The 24,248-nt window shown below is 50.3% G+C and overlaps 4 protein-coding genes across 5 annotated transcripts; 1 reads left to right on the top strand and 3 right to left on the bottom strand.

Annotated features, from left to right (window-relative positions):
* Positions 1-479: 479 nt before the first annotated feature.
* IL18 (interleukin 18) lies at positions 480-5,670 on the top strand. Of its 2 annotated transcripts, none has more exons than XM_018923059.3 (5): positions 480-862; positions 1,701-1,774; positions 2,941-3,078; positions 3,847-3,992; positions 4,117-5,670. In XM_018923059.3, exons 2-5 carry the CDS (start codon positions 1,708-1,710, stop codon positions 4,360-4,362), a joined length of 597 nt encoding a protein of 198 aa, XP_018778604.1. In that variant the 5' UTR covers positions 480-862; positions 1,701-1,707; the 3' UTR covers positions 4,363-5,670. The 2 variants fall into 2 exon arrangements, with proteins under 2 accessions (XP_018778604.1, XP_050839523.1); XM_050983566.1 differs by having other exon boundaries at positions 539-862; positions 1,691-1,774.
* On the bottom strand, positions 5,505-9,059 carry SDHD (succinate dehydrogenase complex subunit D). The gene is made up of 4 exons (XM_050983565.1): positions 8,977-9,059; positions 8,509-8,613; positions 7,356-7,500; positions 5,505-6,139 (listed from the first exon to the last, which is right to left on the bottom strand). The coding sequence occupies exons 1-4, from the start codon at positions 9,020-9,022 to the stop codon at positions 5,974-5,976; spliced, it is 462 nt and encodes a 153-aa protein (XP_050839522.1). The 5' UTR covers positions 9,023-9,059; the 3' UTR covers positions 5,505-5,973.
* Positions 9,060-9,685: 626 nt separating this feature from the next.
* Positions 9,686-13,342, bottom strand: NKAPD1 (NKAP domain containing 1). The gene is made up of 5 exons (XM_030233732.2): positions 13,175-13,342; positions 12,216-12,316; positions 11,847-12,002; positions 11,318-11,371; positions 9,686-10,907 (listed from the first exon to the last, which is right to left on the bottom strand). The coding sequence occupies exons 1-5, from the start codon at positions 13,241-13,243 to the stop codon at positions 10,382-10,384; spliced, it is 906 nt and encodes a 301-aa protein (XP_030089592.1). The 5' UTR covers positions 13,244-13,342; the 3' UTR covers positions 9,686-10,381.
* Positions 13,343-14,707: 1,365 nt separating this feature from the next.
* DLAT (dihydrolipoamide S-acetyltransferase) lies at positions 14,708-23,588 on the bottom strand. The gene is made up of 14 exons (XM_009098067.3): positions 23,303-23,588; positions 22,329-22,430; positions 21,856-21,980; positions 21,585-21,741; positions 20,492-20,618; positions 20,015-20,208; positions 19,453-19,621; positions 19,173-19,240; positions 18,410-18,493; positions 18,218-18,325; positions 17,659-17,774; positions 17,240-17,402; positions 16,630-16,766; positions 14,708-16,152 (listed from the first exon to the last, which is right to left on the bottom strand). Exons 1-14 carry the CDS (start codon positions 23,525-23,527, stop codon positions 16,023-16,025), a joined length of 1,905 nt encoding a protein of 634 aa, XP_009096315.3. The 5' UTR covers positions 23,528-23,588; the 3' UTR covers positions 14,708-16,022.
* Positions 23,589-24,248: the final 660 nt, after the last annotated feature.

Below are 24,248 nucleotides of genomic sequence, written 5' to 3'. Positions count from 1 at the left end.
GACATCAGCGCGACACGGAGCGAGCGGCACAAAGCCACCCTCGGAACCCCAGATTTGCATAAGGCGCTGGCTCCTGCAGCGAGGAGGGGAAATGTCGTGCGAGAAATGCGGACGTAGGCACAGACCTTGGGAAAACGTCCCTATTTCGGTCGCCCCAGCCGCTATAAAACCCCTCCCGGCAGCGTTACTGCAGCGCTGGCTTCGCTCCGGCTGGGGCATCCCCGGCGGCGGCGGGCACTGACCCGGGGTGGCCTTGGCACAGCTCCGATCCTGACCCCGGCAGCTCCGCAACTGCGCTTGCCCCGGCTCCCATCGCCCGGCTGCAGCTCCCGAGGAGACAGAAAGGGCCATCGAGAGCCAGAAAGGGCCACCGAGAGCCACCTCTGCTCCCGCCCTGCATCCTCTGCTGCTCCTGCCTCCCATCGCCCGGCTGTAGCCCTCCAGGAGCCAGATAGAAGAGCCAGAAAGAGTCACCGAGAGCCAGAAAGGGTCACCGAGAGCCAGAAAGGACCACCGAGAGGCAGAAAGGGCTACTGAGAGCCAGAAAGGGCCACCGAGATTCAGAAAGGGCCACCGAGAGCCACCTCTGCTCCCACCCTGCATCCTGCGCTTCTCCCGGCTCCCATCGCCCAGCTGCAGCCACCGAGGGGACAGAAAGGACCACCGAGAGCCACCGCCCGTGCACCCTGCGCTTCTCCCGGCTCTCATCGCTCTGCTGCACTTGCCGAAGAGGCAGAAAGGACCCCCGAAGAGGCAGAAAGGACCCCCGAGAGCCAGCTCGCTCCCAGCCCGGCCCCTGCGCTTCTCCCCGCTCCCCCCGCTCGGCTACAGCTCCCGCCCCGCATCCCTGCGGCTTCTCGGGGTGAGTCATTCCACCACCGAGTCAGGAACTCCTCTGAGCTCCTGCCATTCCTTTCAAAGGGTAAAAGGTCTATATAACCACCTTTTATTACTCAGGGTTGGGCTTTATGATCCTGGAGGTCTTTTCCAGCGTTTTGATTCTATGATCAAGGGAAGAAGCACAGTCAGTTTGTTTCACCCATTAAACCAAGGGACACTTTTTCCTTTAGTCCTCTGCCTCTGTTTGCTCCTGGGTTTTAGAGCGACAGAGGATTTTGAGGTTAATGTGCTAAGAATGAGACGCGCGGTTGGGTGTTGTGGATGTCGTTTCCAAGGTGTGAATGTGCATGTTTGCAAACAAAGATGCTGCTGGCAGCCTGCTGTCTCTTCTGCACAGCTACAACTGCATAAAAAGCAGATGAAATACAAAGAGAAAAAAATCACTCTCAAATACATTCCTTAAAATGCTTTGCTACAGAGACAAAGAAAATCACAGTGATTCCCACCCTAATCCCTCTGGGAGTGTTTAGTTATGTTTATATTGCTCACTTCTTGTATAAAAGGTCATCTTCATCTGGTGAAAAAGCTTTGGAGTGAGCTGGGTGTTTTGATTGCACAATCAAATCCCCGTGCAAGATCTCCCCACTGTTCATCTGGTTTTAAGACATTTATTATCTTTGGTGCAAGGGATGGCCTTTCTAGGGGCAGTCAGAATGGGTTCTAACTTTGGGGTATTTTGGAAGCTCGTGTGTTTCTATGGGGAACCTGGTAAGACCAGTGTGTGCAGACTCAGCTTTTATCCCTTTAAGGGTAAGAAGCACCAAGCTTAACTCAGATTCCTCTCCCTGAGCTGTGGGCAGGGTGAAGATGAGTGCTGAAGAGATTCTGGTGCATGCAGTAGAACTTGGAAAAAATTTCTGCCTCTATTTTGACGGTAATTTGAGCATTTAATAACCTTTTCTCTTTGAATACTGCTTTAACACAATTCCTTTGTCAGTCTGATTTCACCTAATTTCCTCCATAAGCTTCAGTTTTAAGTGTTGTGAGTCAAGTAGCTGAGTCAGGAGAATCACTTGTTGCTTATACAGAAAACTCCGGGAAAGGACACTCAGAAGCGTTGGAATACTGGGGTGTGGACTTGGAGTGAGTGAGTAATTTCCGCTCTGGTTGAAAAAAGTCACTTAGAAAACAGTTTCTTCTTTAAAAGCAATTTGTAATGAGTTCTTCTTGTCCTTTTACTTGAAGGCACAGATAAAACCAAACATTTGCATGCAGTTATTCCTCAGTTTTAGGCTTAGAGTGACCTCCTCACCCTTAAATAACCCTAAAAAAGCATTTTGCACACCTCTGGTTTGGTGGTGACTCAGTTCTCAAATGCCTGGGTTTTTAATTTGTTTTGCTGACAGACAAATCCAGTCTGTAATGAGCAGCTCAGCCTTGGTGGCACTGGGCTGTGGGAACGTGTAGGTGGCTGCCTGGGCACAAAGTGACTTCTTTCTTTTGTGTGGGCAGAGCTTAATTGTTGTTTTTCCTTTCCTTTTTTTTTTCACTGCTCACTTGGAACCAAGATGACGATGGTAAGCTGAGAACTCAACTTTTATATCTTTGTTACTCATTTCACACCCACTAATCCAGAGAGGACAAGTTTCACACTGAGAGTGGCTGCAAAAAACAAAAAAAACCAGAGCTACATGTCACTACTTGTGATGCTGATGTTACTTTAATTCCTCTTAGGACACAGGGGAGTGGCTTCCCTGACTGCCTTTCAATGCACTTTAGTTGTCGGGCAAAAGAGAACTGATGCTTCTGAATTCTCATTAACAAACACAGCTTTTCTTATAAATAAAATATCTATAAAATTTATAAATAAATTTATAGAAATAAATTTCTGTTATCAATAAAATTCTGCTTATGGAACTAAATTTCAGATTCTGAGAAATCTGCTTCAAGCAGAGGTGTAAAAGATGATGTGTTTGATGTCATTCTGAGAACTCCTTTCACCTGACACCCATAGTGCCAGGACTAAGCTGGCAGCAAACTGCCAAGACCTAAGGAGACAACAGCTAAAACATGAAGAATTTTGCTTGATTGTTGCTGCAGAGCTGGAGTGTGATGCCCTGTGCAAGGAGAAGACTCTGCTGCGAGTGCTGAGGAACGTGAAGAGCCAGCTGCTGGTGGTGCGGCCCGACCTGAACGTGGCAGCCTTTGAGGACGTGACAGACCAGGAGATGCAGTCTGGTAATTTCCAAACCTACAGAAACCAGCCCCACTGCTCTGCTGCTTTATCCTGGAGCAGCTTGTGTTCTTTGTAGTCATCCACTCGGTGATGGGACTGAGAGTAATGACTTAGAACTTCATTTGCAAGAAGAAAGCTAAGCTGAGTGAAATTTTGTGTCTTGGCATTGGTGATGGGTGAGGTTTCTGGGTTAGACCAAAGCCTGCAGGATGTCACATGCAGAAAAAGGGCTGTTAAGATTTCTGCTCGGCTCTGATCACAAAATTCTTAATTCCCACCTTTTTTATGCTGGATTACAAAAAATCACTTTAAAATTCAAAAATGTATTGGCACTAAAAGGTCTTACTTTCCTCTAATAATATTAGCTATAAACTTACAGTTCTGGCTTTGACTTCTTGGGGTTCTTCAGCAATTTATTTCCAACTCTGTTTATTGCCCATGTTTGGTTCTGGATCACGTGTATCCAGCCGTGCTCTGATTTACAGAGAGCCACTTCCATGTGCCAGTCTCAGTTCCTGCGTGCTCACCAAAGGCTCTGACCCTGCCTGGTGACACTGCCTGGTGACCTCAGCTGCTTTGGTGAACCCTGGTTATTGCCTGATTGCATAAAGCACAACCAGAAGCCATAAAAATTCCAGTCCTGGCTCTTCTGTGAGGAGAAATACCCCGTGAGACAGCCAGAGCTGCCAGGGGGATGGTAAAACATCACTGAATGCAGTTGTTGCAGCTCCCTTGGAGCAGGTTATCAACAATAACCCCTTTATTTCCAGGCAAAGGGATGCACTTCAGCATTCACTGCTACAAAACCACCACGCCCCTAGCTGGGATGCCTGTGGCCTTCAGTGTCCAGGTGGAAAACAAGAGTTATTACATGTGCTGTGAGAGGGAAAGTGGAGAAATGATCGTTAGGTTCAAGGTAAGGATCTGCTTCCCTCTCCTCACCCGTACAAATCCAACAGGCAGAATTAAAAGCTCAGAGCTGGAATAAAACTGGTCAGGGCTTGTGCTGGGATTAACTTGCTCTCTTTTTCCTTCCTCAGGAAGGAGAAGTTCCCAAAGAAATTCCTGGTGAAAGCAACATCATCTTTTTCAAAAAGACATTTACATCTTGCTGCTCCACAGCATTTAAGTTTGAATACTCCATGGAACAAGGAATGTTCTTGGCCTTTGAGGAAGAAGGCTACTTGAGAAAATTAATCCTTAAGAAACTGTCAGAAGATGAAGTGGATGAAACCATGAAGATGAGTTTATGTAAGTTCAGTCAGAATGAAAATCACAACCTATGATGGAACACTTCAACAGGTTTAAAATACAGCTTGTTTTATTTATATATAAGAAACTTTAATCTTTCTTCATTCTAAACAAGTCAGTTTTAACTACTGTCAGTACTCATTAAAAAAAATAAAAGCAAGTTTTTGGCAAAAGGCTAAGCATGTTTTCCAGTCAGACAGAAGAGACTGGCTACAAGAAAGTGCATGTCAATGTAGACTTGCAGGATTTGATTCCTAAAATCTTTAATGCCTAAATCCCTATAATCTTTAACATCAACCCCACAGCTTTTGAATGAGGTTTGGATTTCTACATTGCCAAACCTCTCAGACAATGAATTTCTCACCCAAGCAGCTCAAATACCCATCCAGCTGCATCCTGTGTGAGGAAACCTCGGACACTTTCCATGAGAGACCCTCAGCTTGCCCGCAGGGACTTCCCCATGACTCACCATCTGCAGGCTCCCCCTCCTGGCACAAAATTAACACAAGCTGGCATTTAACCTGACCACATCTCCATTCTGACCACAACACCATCCAAAAATTGGCCAGCTACCTGCTTTTGCTAATAAAGAAAATTTACAATCCACATGAAAAAGAAAAAAACCCTCAAAGTCTTGTAGAACCCAAACAGTGACTTGGTTGTTCTGCTCATTGCAGACTCATGGTGGCAACACAAACTCTCTTCCTCTCACTATTAATAGTGCCACAAAAGTACCATAAGAATGTGGAAAGAGTTTTCCACTTCTTGGCAATGTGAAAGTCAGAAAGTCAAAAACCACAATCTCAGTTCCCCTGAAAAATCCCTTAAAGAACAGAACATTTTCTCAGCCTCCTCTTGGTTGTCTTTTCTGTCACACAGGACCACACAGACCAGAGTATTTAGAAAATGAACCTCAAAGAAGTGTTGTAGATGAACATAAAAACCTTGAAAGTCAAATGTTCCTAAAGTCAATCTGCAAAAGTATTTTTATTCTACACCAATCCTTGCTGTGTTTTCTAAGGGACATTAATTATCCTTAAGTCAAGTCTAAGTCACCTCTAAGTATTAATTCATACAAATATTCTTCGTTTTATGAAGTAAGGCAGAGCAGACCTAGCTACAGAGAAAACATTTTGGGCAACCCAAAAGCAGTAAAAATGGTTCAGAAGCACACACACAATTTCTGTAAATTCTTTATTGCATGGATTAAGAAAAAAAGTATTCCCTTTTCTACATCAGCTCCCAGGGTCCAAAGAGTTACAGGGTCTGCCTCACAAACTGATGTCACAAGAAGCAGTTCAGTTTTCATCAAGCCAAGCTTGTTTTACAGAACAGGACACCAACCAACAGTCACAAAAACACTCATTAAAGCTGATATTACAAGGAGAGTTCCCTTTAGCTACGCAAGTCTGCCACTGGTGTAATTCATCCACCCCAATTTACAGTGCAGCTTGAATCCACTCCCCCTCACTGGACACCTTCCAGTGAAATCTGCATTTAAACCTGTTTTTTCTCTATATACTCTAAACTAGCTCTGAGCCCCTGCAGGCTCACTGGGGACCCTTGGCTGTTCCTTTGTGGTGCAGATGTTGCTCACAAGCTGATGAAGCCGAGCAGCAGAGGACAATGGTGTGTGCAGGGGCTCCTCAGAGGCTCCAGAGCATGGCCACAGCCTTGCAGATGCCCACATCGTGGTAGTTGAAGTGGCAGAGGCCAGCAAAGGTCAGGGCAGACAGGATGTACAGCCCCGTGTTGGCCACTTTGATGGGGACATCTCCGTGCACATAATCAGTGATGACCTGGCCCAGACCCCTAAACGAGAGAGAAAAGCTCCAATCAGCAAAGTTCACTCACTGAAATCCATCCACTTTGTGTCCCTGCTCTGCCAGATGGCTTTGTCCCCCCTGCTGCCACCAGCCTTTCCTGAAGAATGCTCAGTTCCCACACAGAAAGAGGAAGAATCTATTTCAAAACCAAAACATTCCAGGTTCTATTGAAAATGCACAGATTGGCTCAGGGTCTTTTTGAGGAAAACAAGTGGTGACCACAGCTCTCCAAACAGCATTCTTGGAATCTGCCTTCTTATCTGACTTCCAAGGACTGGAAAAGAGGAAAACCAAGGAAATATCTGGGACCAGCCATTGTCACAAAGAACACTTCTGGGTATGCATTTAGGTTAGAAGAGTGGCAACCTAAGAAATAAGCACATTTTCAGTTTTTTCTACATCTAGAAGTGAACTCCCAGATTTGAACTACCCAGCAACATGAGACACGGGATGCTTGTTTTGGGAAAAAGCTCCCAGTCAGAGCAAGGAAAGTGCAAGAATTCCTGGCACAAATTCCTAAGGGCAAAACTGAGGTTTAAGAAAACCTGGCACCCCCAAAGTACCACAAGAATCTGCTTTATCCTAGAGGCAAGGAACTCCCAAACCAGGATCACCTCAGGAAGGTGGATGCTGCCAGCCTGGCCAACCATGTAGCTGGATCCACTCCTAATGAGCCCTGTCCCTGCTCTCATGAAGGATCACAGCAGAACTACACTGAGCAAACATCCCTCCAGGAATTTAGGGAATAATCATCCAGGTCTCCTCAGTGGAATATTTGCTGTGAGCTCTTTATTAGGCAGAACCACTGAGATGGATGAGGTGACCATCTCATCAGCACTGAGATGTACAAAGCCAGTGCATGGAGCTTTAGAGGCAGAATATTTTTATATTATTTTTATACAGATCTGTCCTCTTTCTGTTCTCTCTGTTCACACAACACTGGTTTTTCCACAAGCTAAAAACCTCCAGGATTCTACACTTCTGGGGGCAAGGAAGTGCTCTTAAGGTTAAGATACTACAGAGTTCTTATGGATTCTTTTTCTGACTGAGAGGACCGTGTGAGAAATAAAGACCAAAGTACGACCACTCCTGCCACCGAACGTGCAGACCAAGGACTTTTCCCAGGTGTTTTACACTAGCCCAGGATGAGGTTTGGAGTCACTAAACCTGCTGTGCTGTGAGCTGAGCCCTGCTGTGCTTACCAGTGGCCGTGCAGGGTGAGGGCTGCAGCCAGGGAATAGTCCACAACTGGTCCAGGGCACAGGTAGGCTGCGGGGAGCAGCCCCAGCAGCAGCACACTGACAGCTCGCTCTCCTGTCCAGTGCAGAGATGCAGCCTTGGAACCTCCTGCAAGGAGAGACATTCTCAGGGAAAAGCCCCTCTGCCAGAGGCTCTCCAGCCCTTGGATGGCTGGCTTGGATGGCCTTGAAATCTGGAGAGTTTGCAAACAAAACCCTGCAGGAGCAATGCTTGGGAACACAACGGGAGCATCAGCCCAGGCTGAGACCATTCTGTGAGATTATCAATGCAACACCCCCAAAGTGCTCAACTAACACACAGATATCCATCCACCTAAACCAAAATGCAAATGTTTTCCTTTGTTTTGGCCCAGAGAAAAGAAATTTAGAAAGTGACAAGACAAGGAAAGCAAAGGATCTGAAGTTTGGACTTGGGTAAAGTTCAAACTGAAGTGCTATTAACTGGAACCAGTGCTGCTGTAGGGGAGGGTACACACACTCCTCACAGCACCATTATTTATCACAAATAACATGCTAGCACTTCACAGCTTTTCCCTTAAATCGATGGGCATTTAAGATTATTTTTTCCTTTGCTGGTAACACCCATAATGGTACATCACCCAACAAGACACCAAGAAAACCACTGCACCTTGTGTAAACCTCTTCTGTTCTTTGTTACAGCTGCCACTTAAAATCTCCTACAGTGGCCCCAAAAATTATAGACTCAGCCTGGTTTGGGATGGCAGGAACCTTAAAGCTCATCTTATTTTTAAGTCCCTGTACAGCCATCAGGTACTACCTCTGTCACCTCTGCTCCTGCACCACTGTTAGTGCCTTGAGGGACCCGAGCCAAAATCTGGTCCTTTACAGTCCATCCTTGACAAAACCACATAGCATTCAGAAGCTGGAACAGACCTGAAGGATCACCTAACCCCAATGCCTGCTACGGGCAGGATGCCTTGAGCTAGCCCCGACTGCTCGGGTTCAGCAGTTCCAGGGATGGGAAAAGGGGTCCTGATCCCGGGAAAACGAGACCCCCGCACACCAACACGGACAGACAGACAGACAGACAGACAGACAGACAGACAGACAGACAGACACACACACAGGGCCGTACCGTGTCCCTGGCGGGCCGGGCCGTGGCTGTCGCGGGCCGGAGCGCAGCGGGCGGCGGCGGCACCGAGCGCGGCGGGGCGGCGGAGCAGGGCCGAGCCCAGCAGAGCTGCGGGGACAGCGGGGGCGCGGCGTGAGAATCCCGCACCCTCCCGGGTCCCGGAGCCACCAGGGTCCCGCACCCTCCGAGGGTCCCGCACCCTCCGGGGTCCCGGGGCCACCAGGGGCCCGCTCCCTCCGAGGGTCCCCACTCCCTCTGGGTTCCCGCTCCCTTCGGGGTCCCGCTCCCTCTGGGTTCCCGCTCCCTCTGGGTTCCCGCTCCCTCCGGGGTCCCGCTCCCTCTGGGTTCCTGCTCCCTCTGGGTTCCCGCTCCCTCCGGGGTCCCGCTCCCTCTGGGTTCCCGCTCCCTCCGAGGGTCCCGCACCCTCCGGGGTCCCGCTCCCCGCCGCCCCGCGGCCCCGGCCTCACTGACCCAGGGCGGCCCCGCGGGGCCGCGGCCGCAGCAGCGCCAGCGCCATGTCCGCTCCAAGGGCACCGCGCCCGGACACGGAAACGCTGCCGAGCTTCCGCCGCCGCTTCCGCCTCCGGGGGAGCTCCGCAGGGCGGCTGGGACCCGCCAGAGGCAGCGGCGGACGGGATTTGGGAAGGAGTCCTCCGCTGTGAGCGTGGGCAGGCCCTGGCACAGCTGCCCAGAGGAGCTGTGGCTGCCCCATCCCTGGAGGCGCCCAAGGACAGGTTGGAGCATCCTGGTGGAAGGTGTGGTGCTCAGGGAACTGGAATATCTCTAAATTCCCTTCCAGCCCGAACCAATCTGTAATTCTGTAATTCTGTCTTAAACCCCGCAGCAGACCCAGGTGTTCCTCACCTGTGTGTTCACTACTGGAACACCTTGGTACACACCATAAATGCTTCCATAAATATCCAATTTTTCTTTCCATTTGAAGGGAAAAAAGGAACAGCTATCAGAGCTTGGAGTGAGGATTTAGGGCTGCTGGCACTGTTTTGTGCTTGTCCAGGACACAACAATCACCCCACACATTCCCCCAGTGCCCTGATTTCATCTCCTGCAAGTGTGGTCGAGCAGAAGCAAACAGCACAGGGAGAAAACAGGCAGCACCCAGACTCCCAGGCTCTGTCCCCGGGCTTTGCTCCAGAACAATGACAAAAGCATCACACACATCTGGATTTATTTATTTTATTAAAAGGCTTGGCTGTTCGCTGCAGGGAGAACAGCCTGGTACCAGTTTCTCCAGTAACACACTGGGCAGAGCAGAGACAGGACACAACACCCACCAAGGCCTCTCTGTCAGCACAGATGCTTTCAGCATCCCCGTAGAGAAGGCAGACACGATGGCCAGCCCACAGCAGGCTCTGGACAGGAGTCTAAACCAAGCAAACTGGTTTTTTCACCATTAGAGAAGAAGTCACTGCCCTTCAGCTGGAATGGGAATATTCCCTCAGCTCCCCTCTGTCCAGCTGACCCTGTGCATGCTCCCACAGCTCGGCTTTTGGTGGAGGATGGGAAGACAAAACTACCATGGGAGTTACAGTGACATTTCCTCTGTTACCAGCTTGATTTATCAGCCTGTCCTCTCTCCTACTGGCCATTGTTTTGGTGAGCCAAAGAGCAATCTGTTCAAACATAATTTAAGAAAAAAAACAACCTGATCACAGCCAAGCTGGCAGGATGAGCCCACCTGTGGGCCAGGTAGGTGCTGTCCTGCAGTGCTGCCTGGCGAGCCCGAGGCTGCCCGGGCTCGTTGCTCCCTGTAGGATGGCAGCACGTGTGTAAACCAATGTTGGAGCAGTGGGGCAGTGCTGAGTGACAAAGACCTGCCTCTGTCCTCCCCTCCTGCTCTGAGCTGCACCCAGACCCCTCAGTCCTCATCAGAGCTGTCCTCAGATTTCTCATCCCCCGCCACCTTCCAGTTCTTCCTCTTGCTCCTCTTCTCCGGCACCTCGCTCGGCCTCTCGGGCACGGAGCTGTGCCGCTTCTTTCTCTTCCTTGGGGGCCGTTTCTCCTTTTTCCCCTCGGATTCAGTGTCCTCAGAGCTGCTGGTGCTGGAGCTGCTTGCATGGCAAAAGTCACTCTCCTGCCCAGAAGAAGAGGTAGGTTCCTTGGCAGGCACTTTCCTGGGCTTTTTCTTGCGCTTGTGTTTTCCTTTCCGGGTGCTTGGAGCCTCCTCTCCTGAGCCCTCGCTCTCACCCCGGGAGGAATCTGTGGAACTTCTCTCCTGCTCCTTTTTCTTTTTCTTCCTCTTTTTGTGTGAGCGCTTTTTTTGCTTCTTCTTGTGGGATTTCTTGGTTTTTTTCCTTTTGTGGGACTCACGGGCTGTTTGCTTCCCCAGGTGGGACCTCTTCTTCCCATTGACAGCATTTTGCTCATCTCCTTCCTGCTGATCACTGGAAAAAGAACAGGAGGAGGTGAACAGAAAGCACTGAGTGATGAAACTCATTTATATCCAATCTGTAAGCCTGAAAAATAGTGATGATTCTGCTGGGTGTAGGTTAAAAATAATTAATTCTATCTTAAAATCTTGTTTTTCCATTCTCCAGGATACCGCAAGAATTTATTTACCTCCCAGACTCATAGATTTTGGTAACTCCAGCTAAACCTGACTATCTTAATATAAAAGATTCTCTGAAGACTCACACCATGTTAATGGATTTGAGTTTTTTAACAGTAAGGCTTTGCATTCAGGATGATCTCCATTCCAAATTCAAAACTCAGTTGGTAAAATTCCCTGCAGAATTGGGAATCTGCCTTGTCAGAAGGCAGATTCTGGATCCATCAGTAAGGGTGTCTGCCTTACCTGTCTGTGTCAAATTCTTCAGGGTACAACTCTTTGTATCCACTGTGCCCCCACCTGTAAGAAAGCAGAACCATCCATTAAAAACAGACAACGTGTTTGAGGACAAAAATGCAATTCTGAAAAGGCAGAGCCACACAATGAATCTGAGTTTCGACAGGAAGGAAATAGGACTGATCTGGTTGGTGCTATTTAAATACACCTAAATTCTCAAACCACAACTCTGATTCCTTTAAATCCAACCCTGGACTTGTGTTTCCTGAGATTTTTTTTAAGCTTATTGGGTAGAGTAATAAATATTAAGCTTAGGGCTGGGCTTTTGGTGCTTAGTGTGGCTTAGAAAATCCACAGATGAGCTCAAATTGGTTATTCTGTGACATGGCAGAAGTCTGTACATGTTATTCATTCTCAAAATGAGCTGAAGCTCTATTTCATCACAGCACACACCAAACAGAAACGTGTCATTTTTTGGTACAGGGCTCCAAAAAGATGTTTTAATCACAACCACAGAACACAGAATTCCCCCACAGACCTGTCTGGCATGTTGGCTTCACATTCATACAGCTTTTTATTCCAGGATCTGGCCCTGAGGAGATCATCTTCCACCAGGTCAAGGAGCTGTGGGTTCCTGGATTTCCAGTCTGCCCTGTGCCCCTCGTCGTCGAAGCCATCGCTGCGCATGCGGCTGCTGCGGAGAGGGAACGGCTCCTTCAGGGGGGGACACCTCCCAGCCACCCCAGAGCCCCCCAGAAACCCCTCATTCACCCCCTCATTCACCTGGCACCTCCAGGTGAACATCTCACATCTCCATGAACACATTGAGATCAGGCTTAAGCAGAGGCTTGAGCTCTTTGCTGGGAGTCGTTAAGGAGAAAATAAATATTTCTGTGGTGTATCTCACCTGGAGGTGTCTGACAGCATTCTGCTCTGCCTTTTCCAGTAAGTCTCTTCTGTCTGCTTCTCCCACTCCCTTATTTTCCACATTTCTGTCTCTTCCTGAAGCTGAAAGTCCCAGAAAGGGAAATGAGTTTAACATCAGGGGAAATTCACAGTCATGCAGCACCCACCTCAACACTCCTGGGAAGGAACTCACAGCCACCTTTCTTACCATCCCCAAACAAAGGATTGTTTACACATATCTGTATCCCAAAGAGAACTTCCTGGTGCTGGTTAGACCTGCTGAATTATGATTCATGAAACAGTTTGCTAAACTTAATGGAGTTGCTTAATCTTGCACCAAAATCCTGCCTGTGCACACAAAGTTCAACTTGTTTCATGCAAATAAAAGCACGTACACAATACAACAAATAAAATACAACAAAACGTATTCGAGATTTGCTACTTTTTAAGTAAATACGGACATACTCCCTCACCGGAGTGAAACCGAAACTCGGTGGAAACCGGAACGGCGTTAAACCAAAAGTGACCCTGAGGATGCTGCCGATTTACCAAATTCCTTTGATTTCTGCCCAACGCTCCCGCTCTGCCCTGCAGGATCAGCAGCGAGGCACGAAGCCTGCCCCGCACAGCGGGATGTTCCCGCAACACCGGGTGGCACCGCCGGGATGTCCCCGCAGCCCGGGAGGTCCCGTACACGGAGATGTGCCCGCACTCCGGCGCTGTCCCCGCACCCTCACGGTGTCCCCCCTGCAGCCCGGGGCAGTCCCCGCAGCCCGGGATGTCCCTCACGGTGTTCCCGCAGCCCGGGGCAGTCCCCGCAGCCCGGGATGTCCCTCACGGTGTCCCCGCAGCCCGGGGCAGTCCCCGCAGCCCGGGATGTCCCTCACGGTGTCCCCGCAGCCCGGGGCAGTCCCGCTCGGCCCTGCAGGCCCCGCTCGGCGCGGGCGGCCCGGGCCTCACCTTGTTGTGCGCTCCGGTGTGGCGGATGACGTTGCGCAGCAGCACCTTCCCCACGGGCACGCGGGACATGCTGCGGGCGCTGCCGCGGGCCGGCCCCGGGCGCGGTGCCGGTGCTGCCGGTGCTGGCGGCGTTTGCGGCCGGGCCGGGCCGGGCCGGGCGGGGGACGCGGAAACGCGCGGGGCCGCGCGCGCGCCGCTTCCGGCGCCGTCTCCGGGGCAACGGCGCCGCCATGGCCGTGAGGGCCGTGAGGGCCTGAAGGGAGCCGGACAGCCCCGAACGGACCCGAACCGCCCCGAACGGACCCGAACCGCCCCGGTACCGCCCGGGCCGGCACCGGATCCAGCCCCGCGCTGCCCCCCGTGGCTCGGACCGCCTGGGCCCCGCTGCCGGAGCTGCGGGACACCGCGACGGGTCCCGGACAGCAGGTGGCTGCTCGAAAGAATTCCTCTTTTTGGGGAAAAATTGCCCCAAACTGACGCAAAGATTGCCAGAAAGACTGTGGCTGGGTTATGCTGGAAACGATAGAACTCGTTAATAGTTTGAATCAATTACTTAACTAATAAAATTTAAGTAATGGTTTGAATTCAAGTACCGGTTCAAATTCAATTTTAAATAATGGTTTAAATTTAAGTAATGTTTTTACTAAAAATTAAAATAATAGTTTTAATAAATTTTGAGTCTTAATTATAAATAATTGTTTTAACTGCCTTATTAATGAATTGTTTTCTGTAATGGTGGATATTCTTAGGCAGCATTTAGCAAAGCTGTTGTAAGACACTTCTGCAGAAACACAGCTTGGGAAAACGACTGAAACTTCCTGAAGTTTTGGCAGATTACACAATAAAAACCCAGAGTGAAAATCTCAGCTAGGAGTGGGATTAAGGGCGTTTTTAATTCATTTTTTTACTCATGAGGGGTGAATATCTCAAATGCCTTTAGAGATGCAAGCAGAAAAGGAAGGCTGGAGGAATAGCAGCACCACCAAACTTACAAAATAAATGAGTAAAGACTATAAATATTCAAAGAATAGTTGAATATTTAGTTACAACACAAGTACAGAACCACTAACACCCACACACTTTACTGAAGGGACAGCAGAACAGTGGTGATGTGCTTTTGTTAAATAAATAAATGAACAGAATCCCATGGTTAAAGCAGCTCTCTTCAAGAATTTAATGCTGAAACAACCTGTCACACACAGCCCCACAGGTGAGCAGAACAGAGAGGAAGCTGCAGACAGCAAAAAGCAAAACAATCTGTGATTAAATCTCAGGTTAATAGGGTGAATTGCACAGTGAGACTGAAAGGCTGCAGAGCACTGACCCACAGCAGGAAAGCCACACACGACTGAAGAGAAAAGCACTGGGACATGGTTTAGTAGTTGTCAATTCCAAACATTTAATGGAACATGGGTTCACTGGAGCCAGTCTGGAATCAGGGTATTTCAGGTCATTCAAGAAAATCCAAAATCTTAACGCACTTTTTTTTTTTTTTTGCGCTTAAGCATGGCGTCACAGCAACCAGACACTAAATAGTTCCCACAAAAATATTTAATTTCCACAGTATTTTCTTTCAGTATCTTTAGTGAATGATGTAGAATTTTACAGGAGACAGTACTTAATGCAATATACAGAATAACAGGATCAGCCTGAACAACTTTTTCCTTTTTTTTCCAACTCTACCCCACCCTGTTTAATTCTCCTGGTCACTCTGTCATTACTGCACATTTGTCCTTTTTTTTTACATTAACATTTCCATGTGGAAAGTGGAATTTCAGAATGTTCAGCACTGCAGCCCTTGCAGGATGCAATGCCTGGGGTAAGTGGACACGAGTCCAACAGACTAGAGAAGCACCTTACATACAATATGTACATGGAGAGCACATTCTGCAGCTTCACTGAGGCTGGACAACATGGACAATCCAGGGAGGGTCTGCCATTCCAGTGGCTTAAGTCAGAGCTTTCTATGTTAGAATGCCTGAAATGAAAAATCCCAAACACCCCAGTCCTCACATGATTACCATCCCCTGGTGGGGTTATCAGCATGTGTGATTTGTCTGCACTGCCTTCCAACACACATTGAACATTCTGCAAAACAGTTCCTTCCAGGGCCCCAGAGGCCGGGGTTAACTCAGCCACAGGAACAGCAGCTACAGAGGGTCCACAGCAAAAGCAGATGGCAGTGAGAGTCCATGAGGAGACAGCACAGCAGTTCCTGTGGTGCCCCAGAGTGGGACCCAGAGCCAGCAGTGCTCTTTCACCCTCAAGTGCTCAGAAGGGCTCAGGGAGCTGAGAAGGTCCTGGCCAGAGCCACATTCCAGACAGGCTTTACTGGCCTTTGAGACTGTCCCCAGCACTGCAGTCCCTCAGGGCTGTGCCACCTCCCCTGCCCCCACAGCACTGGGGCAGCTCCCCTCCTCCTTGTCCCTTCTGTGGCCATCTCACCTGTGCTCCTGCCAGGAGATGTTTGAAATTCCAGTCTCTGACAACACCGAGGTCATGAAACTGTTGGTATGCACCCCCTGGGCACCCAAGTTGAGAAGCAGCTGGCACAATGCCAGGGAAATTTTATTTTATTTAAAATCTGGGATGCTTAACTCTGTTTTGGAAGAGTTTGCAAGTTAACTAACTGTATAAAAATACAGTGTAGCTGTAATATTGCTCTGAAAAGCACTTTTGCAAACTTTTTTTTTTTTTCTGTACAGACTGGTAAATAACATTACCAGATAATATAATACATTTTTTAAATAAAAAAAGGAACTCTCTCAAAGTCTGAACACTAAAGTCTAAATAGCTTGTTTAAAACACAACAGTGTGACCCATGAAAATTCTGCTTTGCATGGTTAAATTATAGCAGCATGGTTACTGGCTTTTCAAGGAAGTTCTTGAACTCAGCAAGCCACTGTGCTCCAACTGCTCCATCCACAACACGGTGATCACAGCTCAGGGTGACAGACATCATGCTGGCCACGTCAAAGCTGGGAGAAAAACAACAAAGAAAGGGTTAACACGCTCCTCTGCAAGGCAGTGCCACTTAGAGAGCAGAAAAGCCATTTGAAGAGCCAGGAACAGCAGCTGGTGCCTGGTGACAGATGTTTCCCCCAGTTGCACTGGGGAGCAGATCATGTTCATTCCTTCTCTGAGGAAAACCAAGGAAGGAACTCCCCAGAGGCACTAAAACCACCTCTGTGTGCTCCCCTGAGGGCAGGGAGCCCAGCTGTCCTTGCAGCACAAGGACAGCCCCACACAAAGGAAAAGAACCATGTCAGCTCCAAGCCAGGGGATTTAGATACAGGATCCATCCTCAAGGTGTTCCTTCAATGCAAACTGAAGCAAGTACTGAAAGCACTCTGTCAACAATACATTTTAGTGTCTTTAAGATTATTATCTAATGGAGGTGTTAGGAAACGAGGCATGATTTCAGAGCTTGAGTTCAGGATCAGGTGGAAACTCACCCTTTCTCATTATCAGCTGGCACCAGTATTTCTTTCGAGGAACCCACTGCCAGGATGCAGGCTTGAGGCGGGTTGATTATGGCAGAGAAATTCTTAATCCCATACATTCCTAAATTGGAAATTGTGAAAGTACCACCCTAGAAGAAAACAAACACATTCATGGGCAAACTCACAAAACTGTTTTCTGTGGGAATATGAGGAGAGAGGGGACCTCATGGCAGTCTGCAGCTTCCTGAGGAGGGGAGGCTCTTTGGAGAGCAGGGACAGGATCCAGGGAGCAGCTGGAGCTGTGCCAGGGGAATTTGGGCTGGAGAGCAGGAAAGGTTCTTCCCCCAGAGGGTGCTGGCACTGCCCAGGCTCCTCAGGGAATGGGCACAGCCCTGAGGCTGCCAGAGCTCCAGGAGGGTTGGACAGTGCTCCAGGGATGCCCAGGGTGGGATTTGGGGGTGTCAGTGCAGGGCCAGGGGCTGGATTCAATGACCCCTGTGAGTCCCTTCCCACTCAGGACATTCTGTGATTACTGAACAAGACTCAAACATCACAAAACAGCCTCTGCTCTTTTTAAACAAGTCAAGAGCAGCAGAGTTTAACACCACCACAGGTGTCTGACCTGGAATTCGTGAGGCTGGAGCTTGCCCTCCCGGGCTTTGGCTGCCAGGGAAGCCACGTCCTTGCTGATGGCAGCCAGGCCCTTGATGTGGGCGTTGAAGACAATGGGGGTGATGAGCCCTGCAGGGGTGCTGACAGCCACACTCACATCCACCACATGATTCCTGCAACACACACAGCAGCTGAAACCACTCCAGCAAGGGAGCAAACAGAAAAAATAGAAACAATCCAGACAACCCAAAATGAACATTAATTTGTAACAATTATTTCACCTTTCCCACCAGCCTTAGACTCAAAGATTTTATCACTTTAAACCTCCCACCTTCACATTGTAATTTTCTCCTCCCTCAAATCCCAGCAGAAGTTCTGGTTTGCCATGAACAAAGGAAGTTTCTGGCTCTGACCATGCCATAAACTTACTGCCTAATAACTGTGTCCATCCATGAAGAATTTGCCTCAGGCACTTTCAAGCATGCCAATGCAGAAGCTTTAATTATGAAATCATTGACAGAAAGCTTGATGTTCTCTGAGACCTCCTGCAAATGAAGATTCCAGGTGTCAGTCTGTCCCCTGCACATCACCCCAGTTAACAAGGGCAGTCACTGCAGCTCACAGCAAACAGAAAACAATCACACCACTTGCAAGCATTAAAATTCAAGGACCATTTAGAAGGTGAAAGTATCTCCTTCATAATTTAAGAATGTAGGTTTTTTTAATGTTTAGTATTCCTCAAACTAGGCTTAAAATTATTATTCTGCCTAAATTTTTTACCTTTCTTACTATTAAAAAGCTTTCTATCCTTTTATTTTCCACCTGAAATAATGAATCACCACCAAGCAGAGCTCAGAAGAGACCCTTAGGGAAGTCAGGAAGGAGCAGACTGAGGAAAATCTCATTGTGTCATAGACAGTCCAGAACTGACCCACAAAAGGCACTGAAAAGAATGGTTCTTTCCCCAAGCCAAGATGCCAGATCTCACCTGATTGAGTTCTTTCCTTAGCACCAGGATTTTCCCCATGTTGACATCGATGGACAGGTAGTAGTGAGGTATTGTCTGTTTGGACTGCATCAGCCTCTGAGCAATGACCTGGGGGTGTGCAGAGCACGAAGACACATCAGCCTGGAACCCTCAGAGCCACCACAACGACCCTGGCACAGACTGAGCCCTTACCCTGCGGATGTTGCTGATGGGGATGTCTGTGAAGGTCCCCTCGGGTGCTGCTGCCACCCCAGGAACTGCCTCCGGAGCTGCAGCCTGCAGGGAACACCAGAGTCACCCCCAGAAACACCCAAAGAGCAACTGCAGCTCAGTGCTGAGGCCAAGCTGCCTCTTGGGAAGAGCAGCAGCCATTTCCACCTCTCCAGTGCCCACCAGGCTCCTTCTAACCCCTCTCTTTGGTTGTCAAATGCAGTAAGGAGTGTTCAGCAGCTCAACACTGAGATATGTTGCTGTGAAGCTCCCAGCCCAGCCAGGCCTGCTCTGGTTGTTGTACAGAGAGCAGAGCTGTGCTGGGGGGCTCTCCCAAACTGCAGCACACAGAGAAACACCTCCATCAGCTCAGGGACAACACAAACCACAGCATCAGAACATTTCTGGGGCAGCAGTGACAGGCTGGGGGTTGCTAGGTCTGGCTTTCCTTCTGATCCCCTCTCTTCAGCAATCTGGACCAGCTGGGACTGGGTGACCTCAGCCCATGAAGATTTAGCAGCCAAAGGAAGGGTTGGGAGCACATTATTTTTTTTTTTTTCTTAGTGGAATATCAAAAGGACAAAGGGAGAAGGCTTCATCAGTGTTTCTGGCAGGTTAAATTTCCCAGCCTTACAGTCAGCACCACCCACACAATCCAGCAATGCCAGCTCCATGCAGGAACTGCCCTTCCACAGAGCTTTCCATGCCTGTAACATCCACGCCCACAGATTTCCAGCCTACTCACTGGAGCAGCCTTTGATGGCACAAATGACTCCACATCTTTTTTGGTGATTCTGCCATCTGGTCCAGTACCTGAAAGGGACAAAGGAAAACGAGAGAGGATTTTCATTAGTTCCAACATGGCTTTACTTCTAAAGCAAAGTTTTATTCAGTTTTATTCAACAGAGAGAATCACTGAACACAACTCCTGGTTCACAGCTGCACAGTCAGGAAGAACAGGAAAATATGGATCTACAGGGACAGAAAACTGATAGTGAGAGCAAAGAAGTGAAAAGGAAAGGTACCTTTCACTTGGGTAAGGTCGATTCCTTTCTCTGCTGCCAACTTCTTTGCCAGGGGACTGACCACGACCCTTCCTCCTTTGCGGGGTGGCCCTGCTGAGGGGGCTGCTGGAGCAGGAGCAGCAGCAGGCTGGGGAGGAGGAGGAGGAGCAGCTGCAGGAGTTGCCATCACCTTAACAAAGAATCAGAGCCTCAGTGGAACCCACAGCAAGAGAATTGGCCCATCTAATTATCAATCAAAAGATAATGACTTGTGTGCACAAAGGCTCCCAGAAATTAAATCAGAAACTCACTGGGAAGGAGGTCAGCTGAATAAAAAAACAAATAAAATAAAGAACTTGAGCTCCCCATTTCCAAGGATGAGGAATCAGAACTGGCACAAGCAACAAGCTGGGAGAAAATCAGAATGGATGAAACCTGCTTGGGGGCAAATTAGCAATCACTTCTCAGCACACGGATCAGCCTTGCCCTCACAAATCAGAACACTCCTGCTGAAGCCTGGGCTTCACACTGCCAACAACAGCTCAGCTCAGGCTTCTCAGTGGTGCCCATGACTCTTCCTTACCTGGGGAGGAGGAGGAGGAGGAGGAGGAGCTGGTGCCTTCATGTCAGTGACTGCAGCAGCCTGGTAGTCAGCAAAGGCTGGAATATCAGCCTCCTTCTCCACAATGATGCACAGAGGAGTTCCTAAGGGCACATCTCTTGTTCCTTCAGGCACCAAGATCTTTGCCAGGTAGCCTTCCTCCTGCACTTCAAAGCCTACAGGGGAGAGAAACAACACTGAGGAGCTGAAGAGCTGCTCCAAGTGCTGCTGCTGGAGACTGGCAGCTGGAGCAGGAGAATCCTTTCCAGCAGGGAACCTCTCCATGCACTTGCTAAGAAGGATTGACGAGGAAATAGAAGTGTTTTTAGGAGCACTCCAGTGGAAGGAGATGTTAACAAAACCTGTCCCACAGCACCACCCCCTGAGCAGCCAGAGGAGCTGGCAGAGGCTGCCAGGACCCTTCCAAGGGCACCTCACCCACCCCGGCTGGGGACTCACCGATTGTGGCTTTATCTGTCTCAATCTCAGCCAGCAAGTCTCCCTCACTCAGCTTCTCCCCGACCTTCTTCTCCCACCTCTGCACAGTGCCCATTGTCATGGTGGGTGACAGAGCAGGGAGGGTGATCTGGGAAGGCACAGAACACTGCACAGTCAGAGCCTGCTCATGCAGAGGGCTCAGGAACACAGGCTGAACTCCTGAGAAACGATGCCAACCTAAAGAAGCAGCTTTAATGCACTCCTAGGTCTGGCTCCATGACAGCCAAGCAGAGCTGTCCCATTGTGCTGCTTTGGCTTTGTTAGCAAGGCCTGAGCAGGAGAGCAAGGGCAAGAAATGGATAAATCAAAATAATCATCACTGCCATCACCCTGCCAGGCTAAGGAAGGCTGCAGCCAGTCACTGTGTCACTGTGACACACACATGGGGAGCAAAACTGGGCAGAGGGGGCAAGCAGAGGGAAGAAAGCAACTTTAGTAGCCAAAACACACATTTAGAAGCCAATCATTAATTATTTTATTGAGTAACATCTCACACAAATCAGTTCCCACATGCTTTATCTGTGGGATGGGGTTCAATATTCCAGATTTTCTTTTTCAAAGGGGTGTCAAAGCAACCCCCTGTACAAAGTGCTCAAATCCATCAGTGGATACAGCTCAAAACCCAAGCAAAGCAAAAAGGTTATACCCACAAACACAATTCATTATTAGTCACCCACAGACACATCTGCTGTGGTCACCAGAGCACCACAGGCTGCAGTTCTGCTCTGAGATATGAGCAGAGCCTACTCACACTAAGCACAAGGTCTTTTTATACCACAACTGTCCAAATAATGCAGATTTAGCACATTTTTTATAAAACAACCCTGGAGGGACAAGACTCTCCTCCACCAGCAGCTGGGATGCTGAAATAAATTTATTAAAAAAGCTTTCTGGGATGTCCCCCAGCACCTGCTCTAGGCACACCACAACTGAAGTGGCACAGTTAATAAATTCCCATTCCAGACAGTTTTTATTACAAAATGCCCCACAGGCAGCAATGCCAGGGCAGAAAAAGACTGCAAGAAGGATTAAAGCAGGAGGAGGGCTCTCTTACCTGCATGTGAGGAGGGTAAGAGCTGCCAGGAGCCTGAGGAGAAGGCTGAGGTGGTGGGGAGGGGGCTGCAGCTGGAGGGGGAGGCACTGAGGCTGCGGGGGCAGCAGCTGCTGCAGAATCCAGGGTGTAGTTTTTGAAGGCATCAATATATTCAGGCCTAGAAGAACACACAGAGCCCCAAAGCCCATCAGGTGATGGTCTGTCTTTCACTCAAGACACCGCAGAAGCTCCAAGAGGGGAAACTGACATCAAAGCTTAGGAAAATACATACTTTTCTACTGTGATACATATTATGGCCCCAATAGGAACATCCCTTGTTCCTTCAGGCACCAGGATCTTGGCCAGGTAACATTCCTCCAGGCTCTCAAAGCCAACTGTAGCTTTGTCTGTCTCCACCTTTGAGAGAGAACAGCAAATGGTGAGCCCAGAGCCCCCCAGTCTGTTGTAGGCTCACAGTTCTGGAAAAATCACCCTGAGGCAGCAGCTCTAGGGAAGTTTGCCCTCACACCAGCTCTGAGAGGCTGACAGCCATTCTTTCCCACCAGCATCCCTTGGGATCTGGGATCCAAAATCTGCCTTCAGCCAGGAACAGCCTCCAGGCCAGATGTGCAGCTCAAGAGAGACCAGCCCAGCCTGGTCCCCAGGATCCCTCTGCTATGAGATCCCCTTCATTAATCTTGTCCCCAGGATACCTCTGCTATGAGATCCCCTTCATTGATCTCATTGATCTTGTCCCCAGGATACCTCTGCTATGAGATCCCCTTCATTGATCTTGTCCCCCTCCTTCTTCTCCCAGCGTGCGATGGTGCCCATTTGCATCGTGGGGGACAGCGCTGGCAGTGCCACCTGTGAGGGACGGGACAGTGTCACAGCCAGACAGACCCAGCAGCAGGCAGCACACACAGGACAGAGACAAATCCTCAGCTCAGCCAGGATGTGGGGCACAGATCTGCTGCAAATCCCCAGCACTGCCCCACGCTGCTGGTGAAGAACCCTGGCAAACCCACCCTGGGTGCTGAGGGCAGAGGCTGTGCTTGCCCCATCCCTGGAAATGTTCAAGGTCAGCCTGCGTGGAGCTTGGAGCAACCAGGGACAGTGGAAGGTGTCCCTGCACAAGGCTTTAAGGTCCACTCCAACTCCTTAACACTCTATGATTCTCCCAAGAAAGGGTTACAGAGAGCCAGGGCTTGGCCTGGGTCTGCCAAGGACCAGCAGGGTGCTGGGGTAAAGGACAGAGGTGATGGAGGGAGCACCCGACAGCCACCCCACCCAGGAGCCAGAGGCTAAGTGGTGCCAAAGACACCAAAATCACCGATTTTCTCCCAGTTTGGGCAGTCAGGCTTTGGAGCAGGATTACCCACGGAGGTGGCGGAGCCCCCACCCCCGGGGGCGTCCAAGAGCCGTGTGGGTGGGGAGCTCCAGCGGCACTGCTGGCTCGCTGATCCTAAAGGACTTGTCCAGCCTTGATGATCCCGTAACTCAATGCCCGGGGCAAAGTGAGCCGCACGGGGAGGGGACGGAAAACGGAGGGGGAAAGCGAAGGGGCAGGGACGGGGAAAACGAAGGGGAAAGCGAGGGGGGACAGGGCAGGGAGGGGGAAAGGGCAGGGACGGGGAAAGGGAAAGCGAGGGGAAAAGCGAAGGGGCAGGGAGGGGGACAGCCGGGGCGGCGAGGGGACACAGGGGACAGCCAGGGCAGGCTCCGGGGGTGACTCTCACCTTCTGGTGCGCCGGGAGGCTGCAGCAGCGGCGCGGGACGAGCCGGGGCCAGGCGGGCGGCGGCAGCAGCGGGCGAGGCGCGGGGCCGCCCCAGACCGGGCCGCGCCGGGCCGGGCCAGCCCCGGCCCCAGCCCCGACCCCGGCCCCGAGCGCTCGGCGGGGCCGCACCAGGCCGGGCGGCCCGGCCGCGCCCCGGGACACGCGTCGCGCCAACACCCGCCACATGCTGGGGCTGGGCTGCAGCCGGGCTGGGCCGGGGCCGGCGGCGCTCGGTGACCTCCGTGCGGGCGGCGCAGCGCGACACTGGGGCGGCCGTAAAGCGGCGGCGGGCGGGAACCGGCCCGCCTCAGGCACCGCCTCGGCACCGCCCCGCCCGCAGCGCCAGTGCGCGGGGCTCGGCCTGCCGAGAACGGGGTGTGGGGCTCTGCACAGAGCTCCGCCTAAGGAAACGGGATATGGGGCATCTCATGGCTCTGCACAGAGCTCAGCCTGAGAAAACGGGATAATATAGGCACCTCATGGCTCTGCACAGAGCTCAGCCTAAGAAAACGGGATATGGGGCACCTCATGGCTCTGCACAAAGCTCAGCCTAAGAAAACGGGATATGGGGCACCTCATGGCTCTGCACAGAGCTCAGCCTAAGAAAACGGGATATGGGGCACCTCATGGCTCTGCACAGAGCTCAGCCTGAGAAAACGGGATAATATAGGCACCTCATGGCTCTGCACAGAGCTCAGCCTAAGAAAACGGGATATGGGCACCTCATGGCTCTGCACAGAGCTCAGCCTAAGAAAACGGGATATGGGGCACCTCATGGCTCTGCACAAAGCTCAGCCTGAGAAAACGGAATATGGGCACCTCATGGCTCTGCACAGAGCTCAGCCTAAGGAAACGGGATATGGGCACCTCATGGCTCTGCACAGAGCTCAGCCTAAGGAAACGGGAT

This window comes from Serinus canaria, chromosome 24 (genome assembly GCF_022539315.1).
Source record: "Serinus canaria isolate serCan28SL12 chromosome 24, serCan2020, whole genome shotgun sequence".
In the NCBI taxonomy this organism is placed as follows: Eukaryota; Metazoa; Chordata; class Aves; order Passeriformes; family Fringillidae; genus Serinus; species Serinus canaria.
Note: the sequence above shows the minus strand (reverse complement) of the source record. Positions and strands in the feature narration are given on the sequence as shown.